The sequence below is a fragment of the Eleutherodactylus coqui genome, chromosome 9 (genome assembly GCF_035609145.1).
Source record: "Eleutherodactylus coqui strain aEleCoq1 chromosome 9, aEleCoq1.hap1, whole genome shotgun sequence".
NCBI lineage: Eukaryota > Metazoa > Chordata > Amphibia > Anura > Eleutherodactylidae > Eleutherodactylus > Eleutherodactylus coqui.
Window position 1 is genome coordinate 168,148,704 of NC_089845.1, and position 24,373 is coordinate 168,173,076.

Sequence of the window (24,373 nt, forward strand, 5' to 3'; positions counted from 1 at the left end):
AGAGGGACACTACTACTATATGGAGGCTCTATTACTGTGTCTGACCTAGAGAGCATTCTTACTTTCTGGGGAGTAATAATACTTTGTTGGGCACCAAGCAGGGTACTATTACTGTGGAGGGCATCAATGCGGGTAATATGACCCTCCAGGGCAATGTGAATGGAGCCCTTGTGTAGAGTTGGGCAAAAGTGATGAAAAATGTTTTTGCCTTAAATTCTGCATAGATGAGCTGCAGTTGAGAGAAGTCCTCATGGTGATGTATATACAATGTATACCATTTGTCTCGGAGGAGGGGTATATATCTTTATAGGCTGAGGAAATTCCAGAATTTTCTCTTGGGCTTGTAGGCCTCTAGCTGCACCTCCACCTATGATCTCTGTTTAACACCTCGCCGTCCACTTGTTTTCCTGCCTTACGGCATCGGCTTCCTTCCCTCTTCTGCTTTCTTGGAGATTTCTTAGTCTTTACATCTTCTCTTCCATCCTCTGCTAGCGGGCCAGTATCCCCACACAACCCTCATGCCTCCAGTCTCCCTCTTATATGTTTGGCGCGGTGTCAGGATACAGATGTCTGACTCCACGCTGGTTGTAATGCAGCCACATGTTTTCTGTATTTTATGTTGTATTTTAGGTTTTTGGCGTGAATGCCAAGTTCTTATACATTTATTATATATGGAAGTAGGAATCTTTTCTAATGTAAATCAGTCTGTTTTTTGTATACAGCTCCTCTGCCAAGTTATGTGTCTCTCTGTTACAGACTAGAGACAATCTTTCGGTGTAGCCTGGTTATTCAGCCATCAATCTGCTTCCTTTTATACTGTTTATAGGTTAAAGGGGTTGTCCCGCGCCGAAACGGGTTTTTTTTTTTTTCAACCCCCCCCCCCCGTTCGGCGCGAGACAACCCCGATGCAGGGAAGTAAAGAAAGTTTACCGGAGCGCTTACCTTAATCCCCGCGCTCCGGTGACTTCAATACTTACCGCTGAAGATGGCCGCCGGGATCCTCTGTCTTCGTGGACCGCAGCTCTTCTGTGCGGTCCACTGCCGATTCCAGCCTCCTGATTGGCTGGAATCGGCACGTGACGGGGCGGAGCTACACGGAGCCGCTCTCTGGCACGAGCGGCTCCATAGAAGACTGCTGAAGACCCGGACTGCGCAAGCGCGGCTAATTTGGCCATCGGAGGCCAAAAATTAGTCGGCACCATGGAGACGAGGACGCTAGCAATGGAGCAGGTAAGTAAAAAACTTTTTATAACTTCTGTATGGCTCATAATTAATGCACAATGTATATTACAAAGTGCATTATTATGGCCATACAGAAGTGTATAGACCCACTTGCTGCCTCGGGACAACCCCTTTAAGTGAGAAGTATCAGACTACATAGTTTGTTTGTAGTCTGTAACCATGGAGACAGATGCGTCTGCTAGGAGCTGTATATATTTAAAGCAGGAGCGCCCGTACCATGAGTTGGCCTGAGCCTGCTGCCCCAGGCGGCAGTCTGCAGGGCCTGAGAAGGGCGGCTGATTGCTGCCAAGATGTTATTTAGTTTTTACTGACCGAATTAATGGCCAAAAAAATAAATAATTGCCAGCTGTGAGTCTGCTGGGCCGCAACCCGACAAGCATTTCACTCACTCCGTCCGCAGCTCTGGTTGGGCGGCCATTGCTGCTGTCATCAGTCTATGACCCCTGATCTCTACCTGCCGCCTGCCCCGCCTGCCCTGGCTGGAAGCCCACTATTACTACTGGGGTTACTATGGGGGGCACAATTATTACTGGAGTTATTATGGGGGACACTATTAACACTGGAACTACTATAGGGGACACCATTACTACTGGGATTATTATGAGGCTCACTACTATTACTGGAGCAACTATTGGGGTCACTATCACTACTAGGGCCACTATGGGAGTCACTATCAATACTGGAACTACTATGGTGGGGGGGAGGGCACTTTTATTCCTGGGGTCACAATGGGGGTCACCTTTACTACTGGTGCCACTATGGGAGTCGCTATTATTACTGGCATCGCTGTAGGGGTCACTATTAATACTGGGGCCACTATAGGGGTGATTATTACTACTAGAGCCACTATGTGGGACACTACTACTACTTAGGCTAGTATGGGGTCACTATTACTACTGGGACCACTATGCAGGTCACTATTATTACTGGAGCCACAATGGGGGGGGGGGGTCACTATTACTACTGGGGCCATTGAAGAGGTCGCTATTACTATTTTGGCCACTATGGAGGACACTTTTACTCCTGGGACCACTATGGAGTTCACTATTACTACTGGGGCCACTAGGCGTGTCACTATTACTATTGGGGTCACTATCACTCTGTCACTTCAGACAAGTGTCAATGGTTAAAATATGCCTGTTGGGTATCTGGTGTATTGGCGCTTTCAATATCTGTAAAACGAATCAGGGTTCTTTGCCAGGAGGGCATTTAACACTTTACTGGGTAGCATAAAGGCTCGGGGCACTCCTGACTAAACAGAAGATCTTTTTTTTACCTACGCTATTATATACAAACCGATATTACTAAAGTGTTGTACGATATATGTGTGTATATATATATAAGTGTTGTACGATATATGTGTGTATATATATAAGTGTTGTACGATATATGTGTGTATATATATAAGTGTTGTACGATATATGTGTGTATATATATAAGTGTTGTACGATCTGCTAGCACCATGCCGCTGCAGACGTAGCAGAGCTGACTTTTCACGGGATCCATTACAGCCACGGGTCCTAATGGCCAGCAGACATAACGCCATTCATCTATCTGCAGTCCTATGGAGAATGACAGATATGAGTTGTGCCTAGTAACCCGACTGCTGGATATGTAGGTCTACAATTCATTGTATCATTATGACGTCTTGTCTTAGATTTTTGTATCTTCATCTATATTATTTGGTTCATCTCATCTTTTGTTCTCTCAACCGCCTGGAACACATAGAGATGAGAGCAATCTATGACGGACGAGGATCTTGGCACCACAGGCAAAGATACCAAAGCGTTTCCCTCCAGCCGTAGTCACATGACCTTCATAGCACGGCAAAAAAAATGCTTTATCTTTCATGACTTCTAAAAAGTAATGTAAGAAGTTGTACATTGACTGGAGGATGATAATTAAGGGAAGAGGAAGGACTTATAGGAGGATGTACCAACATATAAAGTTAACCCCGCTGCTTATGGTAGGAGATGACTTTATCATCAGTGGAGGTCTGACACTGCAACCCCACTGATCCTGGGATTGGGGTTCCCAAAGGTACTGTTACGTTCATATGGGCTAGTGAGCACCAGCCCACATGAACAATACCTGGATCGGGAATACTGGTGAAACAACCACCGATTAACACATCTACCTATCTTCTACAAAGGAAGATGACCAAGGACTTACCTGAGCGGGGACATCACCCCAATAAGGGTGGCCCAGTGGTCTTCAGATCTGGGCCCTTACTGCCTCTAGGAACCCAGGCGAGGACACATACACATGCAACCACCGACAGGGACAAACTAGACAGGATAAGATGACACTCAGTCATAATCACACCATAGAGCAGCCAACACAAGTAGCAGATGTGAATGCTATAAATGTCAGGTATTTGTTGACATTGTAGCCAAAATATGGAAGCTAGCGGCCACGTCGCGGTTCCTGGCTTTACCGCTGGTCCCTATACTAGCCATGGGTCCAGCAACATCACCAAACAAAACCACAAGACACAAACATTTCTTGCAGCCACCACACATAGAAGCTGCTCACACCACACAGAGAGAGAATGAGAACAGAGAAAGCTGGCCACCCCCACACCCGGGAAGACAGCTGATCACCCCCACACCCGGGAAGACAGCTGACCACCCCCACACCCGGGAAGACAGCTGACCAACCCCACACCCGGGAAGACAGCTGACCAACCCCACACCCGGGAAGACAGCTGACCAACCCCACACCCGGGAAGACAGTTGATCACACCCACACCCGGGAAGACAGCTGACCACCCCCGCACTTGGGAAGACTGCTGACCACCCCCGCACCTGAGAAGACTGCTGACCACCCTCGCACCTGAGAAGACTGCTGACCACCCTCGCACCTGAGAAGACTGCTGACCACCTCTGCACCTGGGAATACAGCTTAGCACCCTTGCGCATAGGAAGACAGATGACCACCATCGCACATGGGAAGACAGCTGACCACCCCCGCACTTGGGAAGACTGCTGACCACCCTCGCACCTGGGATGACAGCTGACCACCTCTGCACCTGGGAATACAGCTTAGCACCCTTGCGCATGGGAATACAGCTTAGCACCCTTGCGCATGGGAAGACAGCTGACCACCCCCGCACCTGGGAAGACAGCTGCCCCCCCCCCCCCCCCGCACCTGGGAAGACAGCTGACCACACCTGCACATGGGAGGACACCTGAGCAGGAGAACTCCAGAGAACCTGTAGTACCATAGATTTCAGGAGACAGACGTGCACATCCTCGCCTTAATAGAGCAGAGATCACACAAGCATGCAACAGCTCCATTCATTGCAAAGGGAGAGCTGGAGATCATCGAGGTTTGTAATCAGCAATTTCCAGCACGGTCATAAAATGAAAGGCGCAGTGCGGCGCATGCAGAGACCCTCCGGACCCCCGTTCACAGGATCAGTTGGACTCCCACTGACTATAAAGTTATCCCCTGTCCTGTGGATAAGGAATTACTTTATATCTTGGCACAACTGTGGACTTCACTACCGAGTGCAGGGAGCCGGCGATTATGTCCCCCGACAAAAGGGCCACATGACGGCTGCAGCCAATCACTGACTCCCTTCAGCCAGTGAATAGCTGCGTGCTCACCCATCCCAGCAAGCCACACCCACTTTTCAACTTTCAGTTAGGCATGTCCAAAAAAAGATGGCTCCTCTATATTTTCCCATCATTTCCTAATTTTAGTGAGGAGCTGAGTGTGACGGCTCCTTGGCTGACGGTCGTGTAACTGAATTGTATTATTAGTTTCCTAGATACAGAACAAGGCCTCCACAAATCTCACTTCATTGCAAAGTATTTCTCCAGCTTTACCAGCAACAAAGGCCAAACCGCAGATTAACGTATCTGTGTAAAGCGCCAGCGAGCGAATTATAGCCGGGACCATAAAATACTGGACCAGCACGGTATTAAAGAGGACTGACAAACCAAATTGTCTGCTGGTTTCTGCGCCATCCCATTAAACGCACCCCTCCCCCGCCCGTCTTATGTCACATCCCCTTTATATAACCTTCTCTACTTCTTGCTCTCACTAAAAAGCGCAGCTCTCAAGTTTAGCACTTAAAGTGAAACTCTGACCAAACTTTCCTGAGTGAAATAGAGGTACTCGAGTCACGTGGCCTACAGGGCCCTTCATTCTAATACTCTGGTCCCTTACATGCATAGTTCCAAGGCGCTCGGTACACTACAGGTCCTTAAAGTGAAATAAATATCAATTATATGCTCATTGTTGTGCTGACCCCATACTTTACACTGCCAAGCAGCTCACTAAATTGTGGGTCTTGTAAGGCCGCGGTCCTAGCTGGTCTCTGCCTGAACCTCTGTAACTGATCCCCTTGTGCTGGATGATTATCAGCATTACTGGTGACATCATCGCTGGGCGGGCTGTTGGGATCATTTGAATGGCAAACCCAGCCCCCTTCTCTGTGTCTGCAATGACCATGACAGATATGCCCTTGGTTGGATTTCAACCCAGGACCCCAGCACTGCAAGGTAACAGTGCTAACCACTATCATGCTGCTCATACCCAACTATGACCTAGTTGGCATTACAGAAGTCCAGAAAAGTCCTGTTCTCCTGGAATTTTCACAGATTATGACGAGTGTTTCAGCAATTACCTTCGCTGCTTCATTTCGTATCCTAGGAAGTAATTCATCTGGACCTTGAGACTTGGGTTCATGTAAGTTAGTTCAGTGTTCCCTCACCATCTCTCTGCTTATAGATAGTCTGCATTCTTTTATTCCCCTAATAGCACAGGGAAGATCAGCTGATGTTCCATCTACTTTCTGAGAGGAAACAGATACAAAATAGGGATTCTCAACATCATTCTTAACCAATTCACCATTTTCATCCTGTAAGCATCCAATAGCATCTTCGACTTTTCTTTTGCTTTTCACCCCTAATTCCTTTTTATTGTTTTTGGCCTCTGTTACAAGCCTCAATTCATTATCAGCTTTAGCTTTTCTGACACTTGCCCTACAGTTTCTGCAGACCCTATTATATTCTTCTTTAGATATCCCCCCCCCCCCCACTCTTTCCATTTGATAAACATATTTTCCTTCCTCTTTAACATGTGTACAAGTTCTGTGTTCATCCATCCTGGTCTCTTTAAATGCTTCCCATTCTTCCTTCTTTTAGGGATTGCTAACGATTGTGCTTTGAGAATCTCATTTCCCAATATTTCCCAACCTTCTTGGACATTTCAGTCCTTACGAACATCCAGCCATTGGATTCTTCCTCTTTCTGAGTTCATTAAAATCTGCCTTTCTAAAATCCAACCTTGAGGTCTGAGTCTTCTCAGGTCTTCCTCCCCTTGTTGTCTATCATCCAAGGATATCATGATCGCTGCCTCCTAAGGTCCCAGCCACCCTTACTTCCTCAACCATTCCCTCCCTGTTGGTAAGAATTAGGTCCCAGATAGCAGATCCCCTTGTTTAATGTTCTACCTTCTGGAAGATAACGTTTTATACATCTCCTCCATCGTTGTATACGGCCCTCCTATTCTATTCTTTATTGTTACACCCCCCCCCCCCCCCCCCTATTATACAACAGAAGAATGTGGAATACTTCCATTAGCTTTATAATTCTAACCGTCCGGCTGACATCTGCTACATTATAATAATGCTCTTTGTGTTGTCCTACCAGATTTGACACTACAATTTATGATCTTGGAAAGATTCCAGGTATATTAGAGAAGGCATTTTTCTGAGAGTTTTAAAGAGACCGTCTGTCCACAATAACAGTTAGAGCGTCAAATCCCCTGTATGGACAGAGTTAAAGGGATCCATCAGTCATGTTTTCCACCATTTACAGTAGATGGGGAAACCTACACAAACAGATCCATACCTTTTGTTCTATGGTTTGTATCTTCATGGCCCCAAAATCTCAGTTGCTTACAAACAATGCAGGATGTATGCTAATTAGGTGCAAACAGTCTGATGGGCGGGGCACTGCTTAGGAACTTGGGAAAAGAGAAACTAGAAGTTTACTGAACATTTGGTAACAGGTTACAGCTAATCTTTACCACAAATCACAGTACTTGTAGAATCCACACATCTCCAGTCTGTGTATCTCTGCACGAGCCGGGGAACGTCTCTGTATATATCTGTCAATAGCCAAATCAGAGGGACTGTATCCACTCATAATAGTTCTTGTACCTTATCCAAGCCTTGGGGTCCACTTCAGGTCCAGTGCAGGTGGGCTTCACTCCTGCTGGTCTACACGCACAGAGGCTGGCATTAATCCTGCAGTTCTCAGGTGTTGTATGCTGCACCAGTGGAGTAGGGATAGAGAGATCACTTCTCCCTCTTTTTTGTTCCACACTCACTCTCATCTGATCTCTCTGTGAACTCAACTAAACAGGAAGTGCAGAAGCTTCTATTATCTTCCCTTTCAGAAGCTTCTAGCACCTTCCAGATCAACCCCTCCTCAGCCAATCAGGGCTCAGGTAACAGAAGGGCTGATCCATAGCAGAGCATCTCTGAGTTGCTAAGGCCAGGCAGAGATCCTGGAGATACAAACAATCAAATACAGTAGAATAAAAATACATATGGCGCCACAGTCTCCCCGAGATGTTATTACCCAGTAGGGCCCGCACTGGGTCACCACCGATGTCTGCAGGTTCCTGTTGCTGGAGACGTTGACATCATGTGGATGCACTCAGTTTAAAAGTATAGCGCTCTCATTGAGTCTTGAGCACACGGGGCAGATTTACTTCCACCAGCCTTTCATACACTGGTTTAAATATCTGCTGGCATTAGTGCAACAAATATATGCAGAGATGCAAACCTCTTTATACATTTGTCACATCCGGCAGCTCCTCCCTGAAATGAATGGGAGCTACGGAAACATAGTACAATATACTACACTGTTTCCGTTACTCCCCCCATCCCGAGCGACGGAAATCCATAGCGAAATGTCCTTACAGTGTCATTGTCATAGCAAGTACCTGCAGCCCCCACTAGGGGGAGCTCACTGCAGACAGATCTATATAGAGTTCAATGCTAGCTGTGTAAATCTATATGAATTTAGCTCCTCCTAGTGGTGGCTGCACATAGCGAGAATTCGATCACTTCTCTGAATTGGGCATTTCTGCAGTGAGTAGTACGGTGTTAGTGATGGATAATGATGCTTTTGTATAGTGGCTGGACAAGAGCTTCTACTTGGAAGCCACACATCCTGCTTGTTTCTAGGTGTGGTCGGAGTAGACTCGCTGACTGCGGCCCGCAATAAAAACTTTTATTCACAAAAAGCATGTAAAATAATAACGTAAGTTCTATTTATACAGAAGTGACTAAATAATAATAAAACGTTTCCCAGTTTTGTGTAAAAATAGTCTAATGGGGGCAGAATGCCGCATGTTCTCATCACTCCCATAGACTACAATGGAGCAAGCTGTCACATGTAGCATCACACCTTCACTGTGCACCCTACACCATATGTAACTGCCAACAGCTGTCATGATGTAGGAGACCAGTGGTGGCACTTTTGCCCCGTGCGTGCGGAGGAACGGCGAGCTGTGCGTTCGGACACGTTAGTTGGAGCTCCAGCATTATGTTCAGCTGACTGTGCAGCCTGTTGGTCAGAACGATTCCTGACATCCTCCTCCGACCCCTTTCAGTGATGAGTTGTTTCCGTCCACAGAATCCCGTTTCACTAGATATTTCTCCCAATCGCGCCATTCTCTATATACTCTTCACATTATTACACAAGAACCCCCTCCCCCCGTGGTTGGCGGTGAGACCCCGGCTAGTCTAGCACCGATGACCGGCCTCGTTGGAAGTCGCTCCGATCGCTGGATTTTCCCACCTAATGTGAAAACTGATCCACGAAAAACTGGTCACATGATTTTATGCTGCACTCCGGGGTCACGGGGGAATTACCATACAGGGATCCATGAGGGTCGGGGGGTCTAATAAACGGGCCATTCAGTGTATATGCAATATGTTATAAGCTCCCTCTAGTGGTGGCTGCAGGCAGATACAATATGACATCTTCACCCTAACAGTATATATAATAAAATTAATTAGTGCAACACATTGGCACTAAAACCGAATCACGTGAAGATGTGGAGTTTCCCTTAAGCTGCAGCCATCGGTTCCACCTGCGGACTCTTGTTTCCTTCCACGTCTTGGTGATTATACGGGTCTGTTTGCAGCCCGGACCTGCTGATGGCAGAGACGCTACAGATGGCAGACTGGCACATCTACTGCTCTCTTGTTTACCTTGCAGTAACACATCTGGCCGCTCCGACTCCTCCACATCTGGCCGCTCTGACACTGTAAATCCAGCAGGAAATTAATGGGCACCTGAGATTGGCGCATCCTGCGATGCAACGTTTTCCGGGCAATTGTTACGGAAATCCGTACCCATCTGAAGCAGGTACCGCACATGGTGCCCCTTCACATCCAGCAAGCACATGGAAACAGTAAGGTCACGAGCACCGGATGAGCAAAGGACACAGGGGCGCCTACCTGCACACTGCAACGTCATCATGAGCTTTGTTGTCACCTGGGCAAGAGGAATGGCACTGCCATCAGCGGCCATAAAGATTGCCACCTGCTGTCTTCCCTCTGCCCGCTTACATAACCCGTGCCACCTACTGTCTCCTCTCTGCATGCCAAGAGAGCCACTGCCACCTGTCTACCCAGTTGCCCATCCACTTAGCCTGTAGCATCTGCTGTTTCACCCTCTGCCCACCCAGAGAGTCTCTGCCACCCACTGTTTCCTCCACTGCCCCCCCCCCCCCACAGAGCCTGTCAACTAATGTCTCCCCCTTTGCCCTCCCATAGAGCCCCTACCCACCTTCTCTCTCCCCCGTTTCCCACCTGCCGTCATGCCCTCTACATGCCCAGAGACCCCTTGTCACCTGCTGCCTCCCCCTTTGTCCATCCACAGAGCCTCTGCCCACTTGCTGTTTTTTTCCTCCTCCCCAACAGGTAGTGTCCCACCTGGCGTCTCCATCTTGCCCCTGCCACCTTCCGTTCCCCCACTCTATACTCTCCCCAAAACACCTTGCCACCTAAAATCTCTTCCTGGCCCCTCCAGTGCCCCTACCACCGCGTGTCTCTGCCCTGATGCTCACTGTCCCACCTGACTGTATATGTATAAAGTCTGAAATCAATGGAATTAAAACACCTTTGCCCCCCCCCCTTCACAATTATCAAGATTTCTTCTTTCTGTCAGTGAATGGAAACATTCTTGCTTTAGAGGCAGAAGCCCCAGGTGCACCTCTGCCCACCTTCACACAATTCAGTTTGATCTGTGCCGTGGTCCAGAGCAGGACTGTGAGTGACGATATCTTGCAAGTCGCCTGTAAAGCCACAAAGTTTTGTGCCATGTGACCCATTAAAGGGTTTCCCGAACTCTCTGACGCTTTACAAGCCAAAGCTGTTACTATTACTAATAGTCCCCCTTCGGTATGCGGGGTCCACCGCCGCTTCCTGATATGGTGCGGCTCCTCACTGGCGTCCTGTCCAGAACTACATGGTTGCGGCAGCCATTCACTGACAGTGACGCTGCTATGGATAAACCGTCTTTAGTGCGGCCAGCGATGGTAAGTATGGCGGTCGTTTCTGTTTAACTTTTTGAGCCTCTTTAAAATGTTATTGACAAACTCATTCCTGTTGTGTTCGGAGAATGGCATTCTGCTAGCGATCGCTCGGCTCTGCTACATCTGACAAACTTATTCCTGTTACATTCACAGATGTAGCCAAATAAAATAGGCGATGTAGCGTTCCAAATCCCCAATCCACTCCGAGGCGAGATCACCGGGCCAATCCGCATGAGACGACAAACCGGAGAATCACTTCTCAGAGTTTTAGACTTGGTTTGCCAATACTGAATGGAAACAAAGCAAAAACGTGTCGGACGCAGCGAATCCTAGCGGCAGAAGACCGCGAGATGGTGAAAGCGTGAGGCTGGGAGGGATATATAGCCAATACATATAGTGAGGTCCCGCACCCCAATATATCACCTGACCTCCATCTCCAATAGAAGGCTGCGACGGATTTTACAGTATATACCTACAGTGCAGAACGTTTCCCATAAACTCCCAGGTTAAAAACGTATTCCACAAGCAGTGCCAGTCTAAGGTTAGATGGCACCCTATGCAGAACCCCCGCCCCGGCATAAGAAAGGGCAATGTATATACTGCACTGATAGGCTGTCCAATGATATACTGCATGTGCTGAAGCAGCAAGATAAAAGCATACCCACACCAAAACAGCTCTGTGAATAAATGTAGCACCAGAACCAAGACCAGAACATAAATACAGCCCCAGAACCAAGCTAATTACTTACATACGATAGCAGAACCAAACTCGTAACACAAACACAGCACCAGAACAGCTCCATGAATAAACACTGTATGAGAACCAAGCTTATAACATAAATACGGCGTCAGAACCAAGCTTAAAAATATATACAGCACCAGACCCCAGCTCATATCATACAGATGCTGCAGAATGTAACATGATTTTTAATGTGTTATGATATCTTTCTGGGCCGATTTGTCTCCCCTTTCAATTACTTTACAAAGGCTTTTTTTGTGTTAAAGGGGTTGTCCCGCGCCGAAACGGGTTTTTTTTTTTCAATAGCCCCCCCGTTCAGCGCGAGACAAACCCGATGCAGGAATAAAAAAAAAAAACGGCCAGTACTTACCCGAATCCCCGCGCTCTGGCGACTTCTTACTTACCTAAGTAAGATGGCCGCCGGGATCTTCACCCACGGTCCATTGCCGATTCCAGCCTCCTGATTGGCTGGAATCGGCACATGTGACGGGGCGGAGCTACGAGGAGCCGCTCTCCGGCACGAGCGGCCCCATTCAGAAAGGAAGAAGACCGGACTGCGCAAGCGCGTCTAATCGGGCGATTAGACGCTGAAAATTAGACGGCACCATGGAGACGGGGACACCAGCAACGGAACAGGTAAGTGAATAACTTCTGTTTGGCTCATAATTAATGCACAATGTACATTACAAAGTGCATTAATATGGCCATACAGAAGTGTATACCCCCACTTTGTTTTCGTGGGACAACCCCTTTAAGATAAGACGACAAATACAGCACCAGAAGCAAAGTTAAAGTAAAACTACAAAACCAGAACCAAGCTCAGCACATAAATACAGTTCCAGAGCCAAGCTCATGATATAAATACAGCAGCAGAACAAAACACATAACATAAATATAGCACGGGAACCAAGCTCAGAACATAAATGCAGTAGCAGAACCCAGCTCATAACACAAAGACCGCACCTGAACCAAACTGATAACAAAAATACAGGATCAGAACCAAGCTCAGTACATAAATACAGCACTAGACCCAAGCGCATAACAAATACAGCAATAGAACACGTTAATATCATAAATATGGCACCAGAACCAAGCTCAATACATACATACAATAGCAGAACCATGCTCAATACATAGATACAGCCTCAAAACAACTCAGTACATATATACAATAGCAGAACCATGCTCAGTACATTCTACAGCGCCAGAACAAAACTCAGTATATAAATGCAGTAGCAGAATTAAGTAGTTGTGTTGCGGGGGGCGCCGATGAGCTGACAGTGGCGCCTCAGAACATTAGAGGGGCGGGGACAGAGCCAGGAGGAGGATGATTCATGTAGCCCCACAAGACCATGCCGCACAGAGGAGAAGCATCATCTGGCCAAGCAGACCTAAGGAGGACGATCGCCCCAGCCTGGTGCCCCCCTACAAGCTGATGGCCAGCGCCCTGTGTGACCGCACAGTTCACACGCACCCACGACCACAAGAGGCACAGATTTTACTGGACTGCGTCTATAGAAAAGGTTGGTTTAGCTATACAGTTTAAAAGAAGGTATAAGGCTGCCCGCCCACGGGCGTTTTTGCATTGAGTTCCCAGCAGCAATAATCCGGCCGCGGGGAATAGAGTGAACGCTTTCTATAGTGTTGCTATGGAAAGCGCACCCCCCTATCCACGAGCGGAGAATCGGGATGCGATTTTCCGCGGTGAGCCTATCTGTCAGATAGACTCACCGCGGAGATCCGTCAGCAGGCTCCTGCTCCCTAGCGGCAGCTCCCGCAGCGCCCGAGGACAGGCAGCCTTACAACTTATACTGACCCAAAAAAGATCAGCTGATCACCGGGTCATTGCACGTACGCTGAGCTGATTTCTGCAGGGAGCAGACAGCTCCATTCTTAGGGCGAGCACCCACTGGCGTTTGCGTTTTCCGCGGGAAAAAAACGCAGCGTTTTCGCGGCGTTTTTCGCGGCGTTTTCGCGGCTTTTCCATTAATTTCCATGGAGAAAAATAAGGACACATATGCAACTGACAGTTCCTATGTTAAAAACGCAAACGCAACGCAAAAAAACCGCCAGTGGACAGGAACACATGTTATCTCTATGCCTGTGCAGGAAAAACGCAAAACGCAAAACGCAGGTAAAAAAACGCCAGTGGGTGCTCGCCCTTATATAGTGACCAGGCTCAGTATAAATGGGAGTTTTGCCTGGAATACCAAGACTGGCCACTACAGCGAGAACAGAGCTATCTGCTTTCAATGTACCTGATCTATCCAGAGCATAGGCCATCAATAGTTTACAACTTATAGGGCTTTTCTAGGACTTTACTATTAATGAGCTGTCAGGATAGGTCATCAATAGTTGATCAGTTGGGGTCAGCTGATATTTGGTCTGCTGTTTATATGGACGGACTCAGAAGCTGACAACTCCATCCACATCACAGCAGCCTGGGTTAGTATTACATTAAATTAAGGAGCTGCGCCTACAATACCAACCCGGGCCACTGCAATGTGTACAGAGCTGTCAGTGACCACAGCAGGCCTGATATCAGCTGGTTGTCAGGGGTCCCCAGCAGTGGACCCTCACTGATCAACTATTGATGACCAATTCTGAGGAAAGCAGATAGTAAAACACCAGTCATGTTAACAACTGCTACATCTGTATACACTGACATCAGGATGACATTTTATACACAGACTTACTCCGATGTACATCACTACAACCGGTCATGTGACCATGTACGACACATCATCATGTTGCCAATATACACAAAATGCTATGTTTAATCACAATAGTAATGCAGGATATTAACCCCTTCCAATCCCATGACATAAATGTACATCCTTTCTGGGAAGAGGTTCTTGTGAATGGATGTAAACTTACACCCTATGGATGGCACGGCCTCGGAGCCCGCCACATCCACAGTGGGAGCCGACTGTGACTGACAACTGGCCTCCCGCTGCAACTGCGGGGGATTGGCGAGAACATGCTGTGATCAATGTTGTAGGGAGAGGAAAGGGTTAAACGCACTAGTGCTCATACAGCCTTCTGCCTCGGTTGTGCGGGATCTCACAGGTGCACAGAAGGCCATCACCACTCCTCAGCCTTTCTAGTTGCAGTACTCCAAGTACAGTGAGCGCCGGGGAGGGGAGTGATGATGTCCTGCTCTGTGAGCTCCCATGCAGCAGAGAGGGAAGGCTGTGCGCCGTAAGGAATTTACTGGTCAGAAAAAATCTCAAAGGTGAATCGGGACCCAAAGAGAAAACCAAATCAGTACGACATTACCTGTGATCACTGGAGGGAACTGCGCTGTAAGCACTATTTGGGCTCTTTCACACGAGCGCATATAGGCTGCCAGTTTCACGGTTGGCCGATATACGCTACGATCTGATGTATTGGATTCCAATGCATGAGATCACATGGCTGGATTCCTGCAGCATAAAAGCGCCCTGCCGGCCAATATAGCGCCGGGCGTTTTTACACCGGTCCGGAAAGCTAGTCCTGGAACTATCTTTCCGGCCGGAATACACCAGCCACTGCATGGGCCCCTATAGGAGTCAATGATAGCGGCCGGAGAAGGGAGGTGGGAGGGAGTTTAGCAATATGACTGCTAAAATCCCTCCCCTTCTTCCTACCCTTTGGCTGATTGCAATTGAAGGGGCGGAGCCAAGCTCTGCCCCATCCCATTGCTGACTGCATACAAGGGGCAGGGAGGTGGTGGGAGCTCAGCTCCCATTGCAAACAGCTTGAGGGGAGGAGAGAGGAGGTGAGCCAGCAAGGGGGAGACAGCTAAGTTGTCTCCCCACTCCCAACAGCATTGCGGCCTCGACGTTTATGCGCCAGGGCTGTGCTGTCTGAACGGGCACACAAACGTTAGATTTGTGTGCCCGTTCACGCGTTTTTATGGCATCAGCTGGTGTAGGTAAAAACACCTACGGCTTTGTGAAGGAGCCCTTGGGGTACCGCAGTGGAAAATCTACACCTAAATCCACCTCCGTTCCGCATCAAAATCGTCTCCATTTGTTTGGATGTTGATGTGGATTTTGGTGCGGATCCACAGCGGATTTTAGCTTTCTAGTTAAAAGGTGTGAATCCGCTATGGAACCACAAGGATCACAACGGTCTGGATTCTGGCAGAGTCCCTAATGAGAATTGACTCGGATTGTGTTGTGGAAAATCCCCACCAATTACCGCTACCTGCGCACGTACCGTTACTACGTAGAGCCTGTATTTCAGTGCATTATATGGGAACTACTATTTCGAGTTCTACTGAAGTTGAGCCGCTGGATCTAAGCCCGCAACAACAGAGAAGTTGTCCTATAAAATATATCTGGGGTTTTTTGGTGGGAGGTAAGTTCATGCATGGTGGATTTGTTATGGATGTTGCATAGCCGGAAAATCCACAGCAAATCTGCACAAAAATCCACACCACTTATTACGGATTTTGACGTGCATTTTGGTACAGATCCACACAAATGAATGAGTTAAATGTGGAGCAGACCCACACCAAATCCACAGCAAAGGGTTATTATTGGGGCCACTTGTTTAATGTTTTGCTAGAGAATATTCTACTGGGCTGTCACGTTGTGTGAACACCCTCGGTCCCACAGTCCCCTTAATCCACCAATGATTTACCATGAATGGCGCTATACAGGTGGCTGTGGCTGTACCTGGTACTGCTGCTAAGTCCCTACCAGACCCCCACTTATGGCCATTAATGTAAATTCCTGGAGTATTAACTATACTGATTCGTAGCCTGTTGGGATATTCTATAAGGGTTGGAATACTCTATAGGATATGGGCGCCATCAGGGATCCAGCATATATGAAGAATCCCTTGCACCGCCATAACATATAATTACCATTACATATTGATACACGTCTTCCATGGGATTAGGCTCAGATCTGCAGCGGCCCCTCGGGGTGTGTCATCCTCAGCTGTCACTGAAGTATGTGCAGCTCCATCTCCAAGACACTACCTGCCTTGGATGAGAGCTGGAGGGGTCTAGAGCCAAGCAACAACTGCGGCCAAGGACACAATGCCCCAGAAAGTGGCGCTGCCAGAGATCCAGTGCAACAAGGGGAATGAATTCATCTTGATAAGAGAAACCGAATCCCCCGGCACGCCGCACTGTTTATTGTACAATAAATGAGTGTTCTCCTTCCAGACACAGAACTTGTTTCCTAAAGTTGTTTTTTCTCCCCCCTCCCACCTTCTCCAGCTTGAAGTTTCTGCCACGTGTGTTGAGCCTGACCCAACAGTCTAGAATTAAAGAGAACCCTCCCTGCACACTGCCTGCACTTTGCGTAGCTGTCAGTGGTACAAACTTTATACAGTGTCCCTTTAAGTGTACTTTATACAGATGCAGCAGAGCTGATGGTGTCATTAACTCTTTGTGCATCATGTGTAATAAATTCACTTACAGCGCTATAGTTATTGTACCATACTCCTTATTTCTGCTTTCTGGAGAGAAAAGAGTTAAAACAACACATTAATAAGGATTAACAAGCCCAATAACAGCTCTACCTGTCTGCAGAGTTTAGAGTGTTTAACTCTATCAGTTCCAGAGAGCTCAGCTTAGCGGGAACAGGCATCATACGATGATACTAATGAGCAGTGACAAATACAACTCTGCAACATCTGTTTGCAAACCAGATGATCGGACAAGTCAAGTGTTGCATTGATACCTGACACTAAGCAGGGGCTGCAGATGCAACATTACCAGCCGAGATACAATACAATGTTACAATGTATCAGACATACACATTCCTTGAATGATGCAATTATTTCTGATGCAGTAGAGTACAGTTAGTTACATGGCTCATTATGGTAATTATGGTACTGCAGCTTATGACACTACGCCATAACGTGATGCAGAACTAAAACTTAAATGACAAATTCAACTCTGCTACATCAACAATATACTGAAAGCAAAAGTCAAATAACAAATTCAGTTCTGCAACATCAACAATTTACTGAAAGCAAAAGTCAAATGACAGTCAGCTCTACTGCATCTACAACTTACTAAAGATCTCAGGTTTGGGTCATTCTCTCGCACTCACCTGACCAATGCTGCTTGCTGCTAGGATCCAATATAAGAGCCAACTCATCACTAGGAAGAAGTGTTAAATACATTGATTGGAGGCAGCAGGAATTCTCTCGGATGCAGAATGACTGGTGGCAGGACACTGAGGACCAGGCAGTCCCAGATCACACGTCTATAAAGCCAGTTTTATCCTTTTGTTTCACTCTTTTTTTAAAAAGACAGGTCTGACGTCAGGAAATAAGACAACCCTGCAGATGCCTTTTTCAGATAGTTCGCCTGCCTCCTATTCTCTGCTCTCCACCTCCTGCAATCACTGCTCTGTGTGCTCTTAAAGGAGGAAGAAAGTTATCACTTTACACCAGAGATGCCAAACGAAAAGGAAGATGCCCCAGTGCCTGCAAGTAATTAACACAAAGGCAATAACACAGCTCTACCACTAAGAACATGCAGCAACTCCTCCCAACAGCAGAACCAGAGCCGATGCTGAGACCTGCAACTAATAAAGTAGTAGGGGGATCAAGTCCATAAAACTTGTGAGAAAGAACAGAGAATCACAAGCTAGTACAACAGCGTCATACATGACTTCATAAATAGGTACTCCAGTCATAACTTGTATTACAATCACCAGAATATAACTACTATAATACTTTTCCCTGTATATAAAAATACAACTACTATAATACTGTGCCCTATGTACAAGAATATAACTACTATAATACTGCTCCTGTGTACAAGAATATAACTACTATAATACTGCCCCCTATGTACAAGAATATAACTACTATAATACTGCCCCTATATACAAGAATATAACTACTATAATACTGCCCCCTATGTACAAGAATATAACTACTATAATACTGCCCCTATATACAAGAATATAACTACTATAATACTGCCTCCTATTTACAAGAATATAACTACTATAATACTGTCCCCTATGTACAAGAAAATACTATAATACTGCTTCTATGTACAAAAATATAACCACTATAATACTGCCTCCTATGTACAAGAATATAACTACTATAATACTGTCCCCTATGTACAAGATTATAACTACTATAATACTGCCCCCCTTTGTACAAGAATATAACTACTATAATATTGCTGCCTATGTAAAAAAATACAACTACTATAATACTGCCTCTATGTACAATAATATAACTATTATAATACTGCCCCATATGTGCTAGAATATAACTTCTTTAATACTGCCCCCTATGTACAAGAATATAACTACTATAATACTGCCACTATGTACAAGAATATAACTACCATAATAGTACCTCCTATGTACAAGAATATAACAACTATAATACTGCCCCCTATGTACAAAAATATAACTACTATAATACTGCCCCTATGTACAAGAATATAACTACCATAATAGTACCTCCTATGTACAAGAATATAACAACTATAATACTGCCCCCTATGTACAAGAATATAACTACTATAATACTGCCCCTATGTACAAGAATATAACTACCATAATACTGCCTTCTATGTAAAAGTATATAACTACAATAATACTGCCTCTATGTACAAGAATATAACTACTATAATACTGCCTTCTATGTAAAAGTATATAACTACTATAATACTGCCTCTATGTACAAGAATATAACTACTATAATACTGCCTCTATGTACAAGAATATAACTACTATAATACTGCCTCTATGTACAAGAATATAAATATTATAATACTGCCTCTATGTACAAGAATATAAGTACCATATTACTGCCCCCTATGTACAAGAATATAACTACTATAATACTGCTCCCTATGTACAAGAATATAACTACAATAATACTGCCTCTATGTACAAGAATATAACTACAATAATACTGCCTCCTATGTACTAGAATATACCTACAATAATACTACCGCCTATGTACAAGAATATAACTACTATAATACTGCCCCCTATGTACAAGAATATAACTACTATAATATTGCTTCCTATGTACAAGAATATAACTACCATAATACCGCCTCCGATGTACAAGAAAATAACTACTGTAATACTGCTCCCTATGTACAAGAATATAACTACTGTAATACTGCTCCCTATGTACAAGAGTATAACTACTATAATACTGCCCTTACTTTCAAGAATATAACTACTATAATACTGCCCCCTATGTACAAGAATATAACTAATATATTACTGCCCCCTATGTAAAGCATATAACTACTAAATACTGCCCCTATGTACAAGAATATAACTACTTTAATACTGCTCCTATGTACAAGAATATAACTACTATAATACTGCTCCTATGTACAGGAATATAACTACTATAAAACTGCCCCCCATGTACAAGAATATAACTACTATAATACTGCTCCTATTTACAGGAATATAACTACTATAATGCTGCCCCCTATGTACAAGAATATAACTACTATAATACTGCCTCCTATTTACAAGAATATAACTACTATAATACTGCCTCCTATTTACAAGAATATAACTACTATAATACTGTCCCCTATGTACAAGAAAATACTATAATACTGCTTCTATGTACAAAAATATAACCACTATAATACTGCCTCCTATGTACAAGAATATAACTAGTATAATACTGCTCTTATGCACAAGAAAATAACAAGTGTAACACTACTCCCTATGCATAAGAATATAACTACAATAATACTGTCCCCTATGTACGAGATTATAACTATTATAATACTGCCCCCCTTTGTACAAGAATATAACTACTATAATATTGCTGCCTATGTAAAAAAATATAACTACTATAACACTGCCTCTATGTACAATAATAAAACTACTATAATACTGCCTCCTATGTACAAGAATATAACTACTATAATACTAACCCCTATGTACAAGAATATAACTTCTATAATACAGCCCTAATGTACAAGAATATAACAACTATAATACTGCCCGTATGTACAAGAATATAACCACTATAATACTGCTCCTATGTACAAGAATATAACTACCATAATACTGCCCCTATGTACAAGAATATAGCTACTATAATACTGCCTTCTATGTACAAGAATATAACTACTATAATACTGCCCCCTATGTACAAGAATATAACTACTATAATACTGCCCTCTATGTACAAGAATTTAACTACAATAATACTGCCCCCTATGTACAAGAATATAACTACTATAATACTGCCTCCTATTTACAAAAATATAACTACTATAATACTGCCCTCTATGTACAAGAATATAACTACTATAATACTGCCCTCTATGTAGAAGAATATAACTACTATAATACTGCCCCCTATGTACAAGAATATAACTACTATATAACTGTTTCCTATGTACAAGAATTTAACTACAATAATACCGTCGCCTACGTACAAGTATATAACTACTATAATACTGCTCCTATGTAAAAGAATATAACTTCTATAATACTGCCCTAATGTACAATAATATAACTACTATAATACTGCCCCCTATGAACAAGAATATAACTACTATAACACTGCCCCTAATGTACAAGAATATAACCACTATAATACTGCTCCTATGTACAAGAATATACCTACTATAATACTGCCCCCTATGTACAAGAATATAACTACTGTAATACTGCCCCCTATAAACAAGAATATAACTACTATAATACTGCCTCCTATGTACAAGAATATAACTACTACAATACTGCCCCCTATGTACAAGAATATATATACTATGTAACTGCTTCCTATGTACAAGAATTTACCTACAATAATACCGCCTCCTATGTACTAGAATATAACTACTATAGTACTGCCCTCTATGTACAATAATATAACTACTATAATACTGCTCCATATGTACAAGAATATAACTACTATAATAATGCACGTATGTACAAGAATATAACTACAATAATACTGCCTTCTATGTACAAGTATATAACTACTATTATACTGCCCCCTATGTACAAGAATATGCTACTATAAAACTGCCCCCTGTGTACAAGAGTATAACTATTATAATACTGCTGCCCATGTACAAGAATATACAACTATAAAACTGCCCCCTATGTATAAGAATATAACTAATATATTACTGCCCCCTATATACACGCATATAACTGCTAAATACTTCCCCTATGTACAAGAATATAACTACTATAATACTGCTCCTATGTAGAAGAATAAAAACTACTATAATACTGCTCCTATGTACAAGAATATAACTACTATTATATGGTCCCCTATGTACAAGATTATAAGTACTATAATACTGCCCTGTATGTGCAAGAATACAACTAGTATAATACTTCTCTTATGTACAAGAATATAACTACTATAATACTGCCCCTATGTACAAGATTATAAGTACTATAATACTGCCCTGTATGTGCAAGAATACAACTAGTATAATACTTCTCTTATGTACAAGAATATAACTAGTGTAATACTACTCCCTAAGTACTAGAATATAACTACTAAAATACTGCCCGCTATGTACAAGAATATAAGTACTATAATACTGCCCCTATGTACAAGAATATAACTACTATAATACTGCCTCTATGTACAAGAATATAAATATTATAATACTGCCTCTATGTACGAGAATATAAGTGCTATAATACTGCCCCCTATGTACAAGAATATAACTACTATAATACTGCTCCCTATGTACAAGAATATAACTACTAAAATACTGCCTCTATGTACAAGAATATAAATACTATAATACTGCCTCCTATGTACTAGAATATACCTACAATAATACTACCGCCTATGTACAAGAATATAACTACTATAATACTGCCCTTATGTACAAGAATATAACTACTATAATACTGCTTCCTATGTACAAGAATATAACTACCATAATACCGCCTCCGATGTACAAGAAAATAACTACTGTAATACTGCCTCCTATGTAAAGGAATACAACTACTATAATACTGCCCCCTACATACAAGAATTTAACTACTATAATACTGCTGCCTATGTACAAGAATATAACTACTATAATACTGCTCACTATGTACAAGAATATAACTAATATATTACTGCCCACTATGTTAAGCATATAACTGCTAAATACTGCCCCTATGTACAGGAATAAAACTACTATAATACTGCCATCTATGAACAAGAATACAACTACCATAATATTGTCCCCTATGTACAAGATTGTAACTACTATAATACTGCCCTCTATGTACAAGAATATATCTACTATAATACTGCCTTCTATGTACAAGAATACAACTAGTAGAATACTTCTCTTATGTACAAGAATATAACTAGTGTAATACTACTCCCTAAGTTGAAGAATATAACTACTATAATACTGCCCCCTATGTACAAGAATATTAGTACTATAATACTGCCCCTATGTATGAGAATATAACTACTATAATACTGCCTCAATGTACAAGAATATAAATATTATAATACTGCCTCTATGTACAAGAATATAAGTACTATAGTACTGCCCCCTATGTACAAGAATATAACTACTATAATACTGCTCCCTATGTACAAGAAATTAACTACTATTATACTGCCTCTTTGTACAAGAATATAAATACTATAATACTGCCTTCTATGTACTAGAATATACCAACTATAATGCTACCCCCTATGTACAAGAATATAACTACTATAATACTGCCCTTATGTACAAGAATATAACTACTATAGTACTGCTTCCTATGTACAAGAATATAACTACCATAACACTGCCTCTGATGTACAAGAAAATAACTACTGTAATATTGCCTCCTATGTTAAGGAATAAAACTACTATAATACTGCTTCTATGTACAAGAATATAACTACTATAATACTGCTCCTATGTACAAGAATATAACTACTATAATATTGTCCCCTATGTACAAGATTATAACTACTATAATACTGCCCTCTATGTACAAGAATATAACTACTATAATACTGCCTTCTATGTGCAAGAATACAACTAGTATGATACTTCTCTTATGTACAAGAATATAACTAGTGTAATACTACTCCCTAAGTACAAGAATATAACTACTATAATACTGCCCCCTATGTACAAGAATACAACTACTATAATACTGCCCCCTATGTACAAGAATATAAGTACTATAATACTGCTCCTATGTAAAAGAATATAACTTCTATAATACTGCCCTAATGTACAATAATATAACTACTATAATACTGCCCCCTATGAACAAGAATATAACTACTATAACACTGCCCCTAATGTACAAGAATATAACCACTATAATACTGCTCCTATGTACAAGAATATACCTACTATAATACTGCCCCCTATGTACAAGAATATAACTACTGTAATACTGCCCCCTATAAACAAGAATATAACTACTATAATACTGCCTCCTATGTACAAGAATATAACTACTACAATACTGCCCCCTATGTACAAGAATATATATACTATGTAACTGCTTCCTATGTACAAGAATTTACCTACAATAATACCGCCTCCTATGTACTAGAATATAACTACTATAGTACTGCCCTCTATGTACAATAATATAACTACTATAATACTGCTCCATATGTACAAGAATATAACTACTATAATAATGCACGTATGTACAAGAATATAACTACAATAATACTGCCTTCTATGTACAAGTATATAACTACTATTATACTGCCCCCTATGTACAAGAATATGCTACTATAAAACTGCCCCCTGTGTACAAGAGTATAACTATTATAATACTGCTGCCCATGTACAAGAATATACAACTATAAAACTGCCCCCTATGTATAAGAATATAACTAATATATTACTGCCCCCTATAT

At 43.1% G+C, this 24,373-nt stretch overlaps 1 protein-coding gene across 1 annotated transcript in view; it reads right to left on the reverse strand.

The window, feature by feature from the left end:
* CCN4 (cellular communication network factor 4) overlaps positions 1-17,808 on the reverse strand; it is a 63,606-nt gene extending 45,798 nt beyond the window's left edge. The window contains exon 1 of the mRNA XM_066578771.1: positions 17,608-17,808. Within this exon, the coding sequence (XP_066434868.1) occupies positions 17,608-17,655 (48 nt within the window). The 5' untranslated portion in view covers positions 17,656-17,808. The remainder of the gene's footprint in view (positions 1-17,607) is intronic.
* Positions 17,809-24,373: the final 6,565 nt, after the last annotated feature.